The following is a 10,905-nucleotide window of genomic DNA, read 5'->3' as shown; positions in this document are numbered from 1 at the left end:
GCAGGGAGAAATGGGTTACAGGAAGTGAAACGTTCTGGTGCGCATACAGAGTTGGTTGTCTCTTAAAACGTTTGTTTGTTCCGTCGCCGAGACACGTATTCACTCCCTTCCAGCGCGTTGGTACGATCTCTTACCACGAAACTGTATACGACCCTTGAACACGACGGTCCCACCCTTGGCCTACGACATGATCGTGAGGGTGTCGTCATCAGGTCAAAGGTCAAGCCCTCATACTCGAGGATCGTTCCGCCGTACCGAAGGTGTTGTACCGTTCGTGCTCAAACGTTGCTCCGTCGATCTCTAAGACTGGCTCGTACTACTGACAGGCTCAGAGGCGGGTAGAGCATGGCATCGTCGTCTGGATCAAGTGAGTGTCATGATAACTTGACTTCTTATCTCGAGAGAGAGAGAGAGAGAGAGAGAGAGAGAGAGAGAGAGAGAGAGAGAGAGAGAGAGAGAGAGAGAGAGAGAGAGAGAGATGGGGGGGAAGAATTACAGTCAGAACCAAAGTAAACAATGGGCTCTGAAGCCCGTCCACCTAAAATACAGCACTGAGACCCCTTTTCTCTGGCGCAGATGACCCACTATAGACGCCTCACGAGACACGTGTGACAGGACCCAGCCTCACCCTGTGTCACCTGACGTTGGGCGGTGTATCTGTACATGTGTAACGTGTTTACTGATAGTTTGTAATGAAGAGGTCCGGCTGATAACACCGCTACATATAGCTGGTGGAGTAATGCTCGTCTTAGTCTCCTTGTGGCTGTGAAGAAGAGCGGTGTGGTAATTCCGTCATTTAGGAAGAACTTGAAGAACGAATTACGTTTAAAAAGTAAAGTATCCTTTAAGAGAACACATTCTGTACCAACGAGACGGACCTGTGTACTTGAATAGTGAGCACTGAAGATAAGAGATGGTGGAGGAGTTAAGGAATATTGATCAGGGTTGAAATGTTTACACTTACCCTCAATGACACGTGACTGAAGACATATCTGATGTGATGTAAATAAAGCTGGGGAACTGTGTGTGTGTGTGTGTGTGTGTGTGTGTGTGTGTGTGTGTGTGGTGACGTTCTCATCGGTAAGGAGAACGTGGATTACGTTCGGACAAGTTGGGGAGACATGAGGTCACCGATTCGAACACTGATAAAGTAAAGATAAAGGAAGGTTTATCTCCTGTGTGGAGGTTTCTCTCTCTCTCTCTCTCTCTCTCTCTCTCTCTCTCTCTCTCTCTCTCTCTCTCTCTCTCTCTCTCTCTCTCTAATTCAGCAATATAAGTTTTGTCTCGCGTTCTTTTCCTCTCTGGCGGATGTTGTCGGGGAGAGTGGTGGCTAGAGAGAGAGAGAGAGAGAGAGAGAGAGAGAGAGAGAGAGAGAGAGAGAGAGCACCTTCTTACTCTTCTATCCTAACCTTATCTATCCCATGTCTCGTTCTTCTTTTTTCTTCTTCAAAGAATGACTGTATAACCTAACCTAACCTAACCATCTGACGGACAACCAGACCTCACGTTCACCTGTATACATTATACGTTCTCACGTGTAGTCTGCCCTCCTGTGTGTGTGTGTGTGTGTGTGTGTGTGTGTGTGTGTGTGTGTGTGTGTGTGTTTTCTGAAGTAGTCATCGTAGTGAGAGAGAGAGCCACTGTTCACTGTTCCCCTGTGTCACACTCGTGAACACCTCCCTCCCTCACGTGTAGGAAAAGCAGCCATGAAAATTTTGTGTACACGTTAGCGGCGTCCATTGACACACACACACACAACACACACACACACACACACATGAGTGCTGAAGTAGTGTTGGAAGAACTAGTGATTGTTAGCGCTGGTATAACTAATCAGTAGTGATGGTTACAGTAGGTGCAGATTTATCAAGTTATTACTAGGTCAGAGTTATCTAGTTATTACTAGTTTTGTGTTTATACTAGGAACTTATTACTAGTGGAAGAGTAGCTAGTAAGTTACTACTAGTGATGGGTTAACTAGCGACTCGTGGTTTGCAGGAGAGAGAGAAAAGGATAAGACGGATTGAAGAGGATTCACCATTGGCGATGGAGAGGCAGTTGTTGAGAAGTCTCCTGTCATCTGCTAAGGTAGGTCGTCACCACTTGACCCCTGTCCTGACCCTTAACGACCCTGGCAGTTAATGTGACTACAGCCACCCCACAACTAATATGCCAGTGTGGGGATTTTTTGTTTGGTTTTGGTGTTCTACAGGCCACACCGGGTGAGGGGAGACACGTCATGATGATAACAGCTAAACACTTACTCCCGTAACTCAGTGAGTGACTCGTCCCGGAACTCATTGTCTCGTTCCTCCCGTAACCCAGTAACTCATACCGTGACTCAATGCTTAGTTCCTCTCGTAACTTGGTGAGTAATTTCTCCCGTAACTCATTGTGTAGTTCCCCCCATAAGCCAGTAACTCCCTCCGTACCTCATATATTCATATATATATATATATATATATATATATATATATATATATATATATATATATATATATATATATATATATATATATTCCTCTGCACAACACAGCAGACACAGCCGGAGCCGCTCCTGCTACACAAAGATAGCCAGATAACATTACGTCATGCATATCTTTTTTTTTTGTCCTTATTTGTGTACTGAAGACGCTGTGTGCGTAAGTAGATTGGGGGGAGGGAGGGGGGGAGATTAGTTTCCTGTACACGGAATGACGTCATTTCCTGTGCTCGGGTTTGCTTACAAGAACGGTAAATGACTCGCCGGATTTAGCATATAGGTTTTATTTTTTTTTTCTGTGTATTGCGTCGCTCGTATACGTGGCTGTATCAAGGTTATGGAGGATAGTTCAGTAAAGACGTCTGTAATCAGGACAAAATGTATCCTCGTTTCTCTATGCTGTATATATATATATATATATATATATATATATATATATATATATATATATATATATATATATATATATATATATATATATATATGTAAAAAGTACATAAGTATCGAGTGTTCGTTATATATACTATTATGATGTATATTAGTTTTCCTATAAGTATATGAGTCAGTCACTCTCATATATCTATATCTGTGTACGTACTAACAACGTGCGGGACATAATGAACCTAGTGAGAAATACTCATTGAAGGAATCTTAGCATACCTTTGTACTCAGGGGTCGTACCGTCGTGCTCCGTGGGACGTGCCGTCGTGCTCCGTAGGTCGTACCGTCATGTTCTGGGGATCGTACCGTCGTGTTCTGGGAATCGTACCGTCGTGCTCCCTGGGTCGTACCGTCGTGCCCCATAGGTCGTACCGTCGTGTTCTGGGTATCGTACCGTCGTGTTCTGGGAATCGTACCGTCGCCAGCCGGATCCTTCGGGACTGAGCAGGACGCAGCAGATTGCCTTAGGAACAACAAGGATCACACGGAACCTCCTGCAGTACGGTCGAGCGACCAGAGGCAGTCGGACGGGGCCGGCGACCTTCAGTAACGCGTGGCTTGCCACTAGCTTGCCTCTGAGGTGTCGTAATTCATAGTAGGCGTAGTGGTTCACCATGACACCGTTGTTGTGGTGGTGGTGGTGGTGACACAACAACTTCTGACACCGGTGTCACACCTGTTGTCAGCCGTGACACTGTCCGCGCGGCTTGACACCATCTGACATATTGGCACTGGTGTCCGTCGGAAGCACTTTCTCTAGGGTGACTCTCTCTCTCTCTCTCTCTCTCTCTCTCTCTCTCTCTCTCTCTCTCTCTCTCTCTGAAGGCATGAGCCACAGATAGAAACAAATCCTCCTCTCCACAGAGAGAAACATACATATTCGCCAGTCGTATTAGCAAGACGGGGTGGCTGTTCTGTGCCTTACCCGGACGTGGGTCCTGGTGAAAAAAAGACTTTTTCATCGGCTGTCTGGAAGAAGGTAGTTGAAGGGGAGCGGGATGGAGGAAGGCCTGGGGTGTAGGGGGGAAGGGGGTTTGAAGGTTGCATCCGTATTAGCCTGTAGCAGGAGGAGACAACTGCCTCCCCAAGGCCAAGCATCAGCTCCTGCCTCCTCTCGTAACATCCAGCTGACGATGGCTTTGGTCAACCTTCCCTTAGGTCAACCTCGACGAACGCTGCGCCCCCTGAACCCGAGTCACCACCTCCCATGTTCATTGAATCGCTTATTGCCATCATACTCAAGGGTGGTCTCTTCGTGCTTAAGAGTCGTCCCATGGTGCTCAAAGGTCGTAGCACAATGTTCAAAGGTGGTGCAGTCGTGCTCAGGGGTCGCACCATCGTACTCAAAGGTCGCATCATGGTGTTTCAAAGGTCGTACCATTTGTCTTCGAAGGTCGTGCCATCGTCCTCAAGGCTTATTACACCATCGTGGTCAGAGGTCGTACCTTGGACTACAAAGGTCGTACTGTTCGTGTTCAAGGAGGTCAGACGCCCGTGGTCATCATGCCTCCTCCAGGGGGAACAGATTGAAACTGGGCACATGAAACAAGATGACATATGTTATGATCATCTTACAAATGTACCCTGAAGGATATCAAGTGTTGTGCTGGACGTGTTCTGGGCTGCATGAGGATCCTGCCCCTGGCTGGTGCAAGCGACGCTACTGGCCGTGTTGCAGGGTACGTTGTTTCTTATGGTGCCCCTGTATGGTACGGTATGGTGCAGGGTACCAAGAGGGTCTGTTTTCATAAAAAACGTAATGCGTGGTTCCCCGGCTTCCAAGGTTGGGTACGCTTGAGATTTATTATACTTCTTACCTATTCACAAATGCGGTCTGCTGTTTACAGTGTTGTTTCCTATGTACAATCCAACCTTCTCTTTACAGTGCAGTTTTCTGTTTATGGTGGTTTCCTGTTCACAGCGCAGTTTACTATTTACACTGCAGTTTACTTTCTACAGAGCACTTTCCTATTTACACTGCAGCTCCATGTTAACACTGAGATTTTCTATATACATCGCAGTTTTCTATTTACATTGAATTTTACATTGCGGCATCATGTTTACATTGCATCAAATCCTCTCGTTGATGTAAATCAAGCTCGGAGAGGTTGCAAACCTTCGGTACACAGGAATCATAGAACCAGACAAGTTCTTCTATCTGCACAGCACATTGGAATAGGTTATATAGGACATAAAAGTGGTCGAATGGACGATAATAGGAAAATCAGTTTCAAATTACAACCACAGGTTAAGAGTCTTTGATTGTCGACGCGATATATTCTACAACCGGTGGAAACACAAGTGTCATTTCACAGTTGAAGGGTTGGATCTGAACTGTTTGTTTACATGCAGAAGTACTGCAGTGTGGTGTACAGATATCTGATGTGGATGCTGTTGGCTCGAGGGAGTATCAGTGTGGCTTCCATACGTGGATGGCTGATATGGAGATGTTTGTAATTTTACTGTGTTCCTGGCAATGGTGCTTCAGGAAGACGGGTTCTGAGTCTCTTTCTGTCTGTCTGTCTGTCTGTCTGTCTCTCTCTCTCTCTCTCTCTCTCTCTCTCTCTCTCTCTCTCTCTCTCTCTCTCTCTCTCTCTCTCTCCTTTCTTCCTCGCTTCCCTCATATACACAAACACACACATATTATATATTTATATATATAATTATATATATATATATATATATATGTATATATATATATATATATATATATATATATATATATATATATATATATATATATATATATATACATATATATATATATATATATATATATATATATATATATATATATATATATATATATAGATGTAGATAGATAAATAGAGAGAGAGAGAGAGAGAGAGAGAGAGAGAGAGAGAGAGAGAGAGAGAGAGAGAGAGAGAGAGAGAGAGAGAGAGAGAGAGAGAATGACGTCATAAAGTACCCTGATAAGAAGGGACATCCTGTTTACGGTACAAGGGCTGCAGGATACCTTACCTCGAACGTTTCGTCATGCTAGGAGCGCCATAGGATGGCAGGACGACCATAGTATGGTAGGATAACAGCGGGATGGTAGGATACGTCATGCGATGGCAGGATAAGCATTGGATAGTAGGACAACCACAGGATGGTAGGATAGCCAAGGGATAATAGGATTGTCTTAAGATTACAGGTTATAGCCGTGGGATGATGGGATAACCTTGGGATAGATAGTGGGATAGCGTGCCAGGAGGCCGTCCCCAGCCCTGGAGGTGGGTAGTACCGTGGTAAACAAACAAGCCAATAACACGCCGCGGTTGCCTTATCAGTTGATTAACCACAATTGTCATTAATGTGCCCGTGTTTATATCTGCCACGACTTCCTCCCTCCAGCTCTTGCTGTCTGCACAGATATCTAAATTCGAGGATCTGCAGCAGGTTCTGTTGACAGGCTAGCTAGTTGGCTACCCAGCTACGTCCTGCCAACACCAGCTTCCTGCGCCACCACCACCACAACCAACACCACCACTACCACCATCATCGTCATCAGCAGCAAACACCAGTATCTATAACTATTATCCTTCTGTCTTTGTATCTAGCTACCTATATATACATATCTGTCTGTCTATTGATCTATCTCTATCTCTGTCTGTCGGTCTCTCTCTCTGTCTCTCTCTCTCTCTTTCCATCTGTCTATTTGTCTATCTATCTATCTATCTATCTATCTATCTATCTATCTATCTATCTATCTATCTATCTATCTATCTATCTATCTATATATATATATATATATATATATATATATATATATTCCCCTCAGCTCTGTGTCTCGACCCTTTTAACAAGATGTCCGGGCTCAATTTACCATCTGTTGCCATTACTCGTGTTCCTAAGACACGACATGGGTCGTGGAGTGGGTGGGGAAGACACGAGATGGGTCATGGAGGGGGGGGGGGGGAGACCCGACGTGGGTCGTGGAGCTGGGGGGAGGGGGGGGGTTGTGACTCATTACACACTTAGCGGCCGTGTAAGTAAGCCTGGCGACGTCAGGGTCACTAGGGCCAACAGAAGGGGAACCAGATGATGGCCCTGCTGTGCCGTCATCATTAACCAGCAAAGAGAGAGAGAGAGAGAGAGAGAGAGAGAGAGAGAGAGAGAGAGAGAGAGAGAGAGAGAGAGAGAGAGAGAGAGAAGGAGAAAACGTACGTTATTAGAAATTCGTTTCGTTGTAGATGTAGCACTTTAGAAACTATTTTGCGGTTTTCATCTACAAATGGTTCATGGGGATCTTGAATATATATATATATATATATATATATATATATATATATATATATATATATATATATATATATATATATATATATATATAAATGATCAAGTTCATTATTTCCAGATCCTTCTTGACCCAGAGCGCCGTCGTCTGTAAGGAACTGAAGAAAAGGAAGTTTAAACATCGTTGTCCCAGGAGCAGGACAGTTGGCATGTATGGCACTGGCCTTAGATTACTGTGGTATATTGTTATCATTAGAAGAGCCACGTGGTGGATACAAACATACTTTGTGCTCTCTTGATCCAGGGGGGATTTAGCTGCCAACAGTGGGGCCCAGGTGGGCGCACCTGACCCAAATAGAGCCACCTGAGCCTAGTAGAAAAAGGGCTCCATTAAATCGAGTGGTCGAATAATACCTCAAGTAACATCATACACACACACACACACACACACACACACACACACACACACTGGTGACTTAACTCATGAGCTCTGGCCATCACCTCATCCCCCTTCCTACACCCACTAACCCACCCTCCTCCTCCTCCTGGTGAAGAGTGTGTGCTGATGAGGTAGGTCGTCATCTTTGACCTTTGACCCTGGCCACCCGCCACTCACCCCACTCCTCCTCTCCTGCTGCTGCTACTGCTGCATCCACCAACCTGCTGACGTTAGCGTCCTACTCCACCTGCTGTGGGGTTCACCAGGGTCTGTAGTCCCTCGCTGTTTCCCAGCTGGTGACGTGGAAAGTGATCCTCCTTCTTGCTGTGGTCTCCCACCTGCCTGGTGGCTTCATGGTGCTCCATTCCCAGGTCCTTTTAACAGGTTCTCAATGGGAGGAGCTGTAATGGGGCTCCCGCCTCTTAAAATATACAGTGTACCACTCCCCGTTTACCATAGGGCGAGGGTGGGTGTGTATATATGACTAACTATCCCGCTTGTGTATCACCGTCAGGCAAGGTCAAAGGGAGTGGTTAGATTTGTCTCTAGAACCGTGTGGCTTTCTGATAACGATAATAATGATATTGATAATGTTAATTATAATAATGATAGTTATGATTATAATAATTCGTACCAGGGGACAGCGTAGAAAGAATACTGGAGGCCCGTAGCCGTTGTCGCCAATCACAGCAAGATGTGGTACGTGGCAGCTGGTTCTAACTTTCCCACTATACCTAATGCACCTGGGGAACCCCGTCGTGTGTTTCTTACGTCACAGCACTGCTGGGACGTAACGCATCCTGGTCATAAGCTCAAAAATTTATTCCTAGAACGTCCGGAAAGTTAACTTTACAAAATGGTACATTAGCATGAAACTGGCGAAGAAAAAAACGGAAAAAGAACACGAAACGTGAGATTGAACAAGTCAGTCAAACGATTACTTGGTCAACTCACGATCAGTTGCCCAGGTGGGATAGAGATACAATGATCACAGATAAGGATATCTTACTTGATAAAAGGGATAACGACTTCGTGCAACCGATGGCACATGTTTCCTGAGCAACAGTGTGAGACTGGAGTGAATCACCATCCCATATTATTAATGGAAGGGACTGTCACCGCACATAAAAACACAGCTGAACAATGTCTTAAATGTTACTGATTCGTACTGGTCAGTAAGTGTGTGGATGTGTGGCAGTATAATACGTGTGTGTTTCGTATCTTATGAGCAGCGGGTACGGTACTTCATCCATGTGGTGTAAACAGTGACAGAAATTTGATCAGAGTGCGCGTTGTCCATCATCCTTTCGTATAGAATTCCCATGGCAGTATGTGCGTCCCGTGCTACACACGGAGTTCCTCTCTGTCTGGTGTTCTTGCCGGATATGTGTGGTTTACTTTACCAGTCTCGTCTCCATCTATCTACAGTGGCGGGTGAGGGAGTAGCCTCGTGCTTGACTCTCTCTCTCTCTCTCTCTCTCTCTCTCTCTCTCTCTCTCTCTCTCTCTCTCTCTCTCTCTCTCTCTCTCTCTCACTCTTTCTCTCTCTTTACTTGGAATTTAGGATACCAATGCTTTCCTCCAGCAGATGACCTCATCGTAGACCATCAGGCTTTCCGTTACTTGTCTCCGCCTCGTACAGTACACGTCCTGTACATCAGCTGGTCCCCTGCGTCAGTCGACCTCCAGATCCACACACTCGATAGCCCATGAGGCGGCCAGTGTTGCCATCAGTCAACCTTGGGGGGGGGGTGGGGGAGTGGACTCTCTGTACGTTGGTGGTGGTGGTGGTGGTGTTGGTAGGGGAGGAGTAGAGGAGGAGACAGAAGGGGGGGGGGGTGTGAAGGAGGAGCAAAGAAAGACAGGGAAAAGGATCAGAGTGGCATGGAAAAGGGTTAAATGGCGACATTTTCCTGTACTTATCCGTTTGTTTGTTTGTTTATCTGTTGGTGTGAGTTGGTCTTGCACGTAGCGTGAACGGCACAGGCGAAGGAGCTAACACAGTCATACATGTACACAGGTTTTCAGGTCAGTTTACACATACGCACGTACATGTACATGGTCATTTATGTACATAAACATACACACGATGAACATATGCTTATAACACACACACACACACAAACACACACACACACACACACACCCACACACACACACACACACACACACACACACACACACACACACACACACACACACACACACACACACACACAAACAAACAAACAAACCCAACATACCTTTCTGATGAAGACAGTAAAGATACTCCTGACGTAATATCATCTCTGTGTAGCGTCAGAACCGCTTTAGTGACGCCATACATAGTGATGCGCATCCGCTACTGCGCAACAATACTGCGTAAGCTTTTTACCCGACAGGGTTAATGTACGTCTAATTACGTACGTGTGTGTGAGAGAGATAGATAGATAGATAGATAGATAGATAGATAGATAAATAAATAGATAGATAGATAGATAGATAGATAGATAGATAGATAGAGAGAGAGAGAGAGAGAGAGAGAGAGAGAGAGAGAGAGAGAGAGAGAGAGAGAGAGAGAGAGAGAGAGAGAGTCTATTCCCACTTCTCTGCATGATGAATGCTGATCATACGGTATAGAGGTGTGTGCGTGTAACCTTCTACTCCCACACCAGCCGGGCACACCCTCCGCCCACACGCCCACTGTGTGCCACTCTCCGCCCACACGCCCAGTGTCTGCCGCCCTCCTCTCACCTAGATTACAAAAAAAGAGACAGTGATGGGGTGGGCGGGTTGGAGCCACGCCCATGCTCACATGTGGTGAGCAAGAGGGGCCATTTGTGTCAGTGTTTTGTTTCAAAACACTGTGACCCACATGGGATATTGTTTAACGGTTCCTTCACCAGACGCACGCTCGCTATACCATATATATATATATATATATATATATATATATATATATATATATATATATATATATATATATATATATATATATATATATATATATATATATATATATAAATATATATATATTCCTATGAGAGATAGATAGATAGATAGATAGATAGAGAGAGAGAGAGAGAGAGAGAGAGAGAGAGAGAGAGAGAGAGAGAGAGAGAGAGAGGTAGTGGTACGTCATGAGGTACGCTACCAGAATCAAGAAGTGATGATAAGATATAAACATTCTCGCTTGACCCACTTTCGCGATCATCCAACACGATCTTTGTGTGTGTGTGTGTGTGTGTGTGTGTGTGTGTGTGTGTGTGTGCGTGTGTGTGTTATAACACTAACTACAACAACGGGAGCTCTGGGCGTAGAGACGC

The 10,905-nt window shown here is 45.2% G+C and overlaps 1 protein-coding gene across 2 annotated transcripts in view; it reads left to right on the top strand.

Annotated features, from left to right (window-relative positions):
* The first annotated feature begins 750 nt into the window (after nucleotides 1–750).
* LOC139763899 (uncharacterized) overlaps nucleotides 751–10,905 on the top strand; it is a 350,136-nt gene continuing 339,981 nt past the window's right edge. For both annotated transcript variants that reach the window (XM_071690313.1, XM_071690316.1), the window contains exons 1-2: nucleotides 751–832; nucleotides 1,999–2,088. In XM_071690313.1, the coding sequence (XP_071546414.1) occupies nucleotides 2,047–2,088 (42 nt within the window). In that variant the 5' untranslated portion in view covers nucleotides 751–832; nucleotides 1,999–2,046. The remainder of the gene's footprint in view (nucleotides 833–1,998; nucleotides 2,089–10,905) is intronic.

Source organism: Panulirus ornatus, chromosome 48, assembly GCF_036320965.1.
Source record: "Panulirus ornatus isolate Po-2019 chromosome 48, ASM3632096v1, whole genome shotgun sequence".
In the NCBI taxonomy this organism is placed as follows: domain Eukaryota; kingdom Metazoa; phylum Arthropoda; class Malacostraca; order Decapoda; family Palinuridae; genus Panulirus; species Panulirus ornatus.
This window is presented reverse-complemented; position numbering and strand designations above follow the sequence as displayed.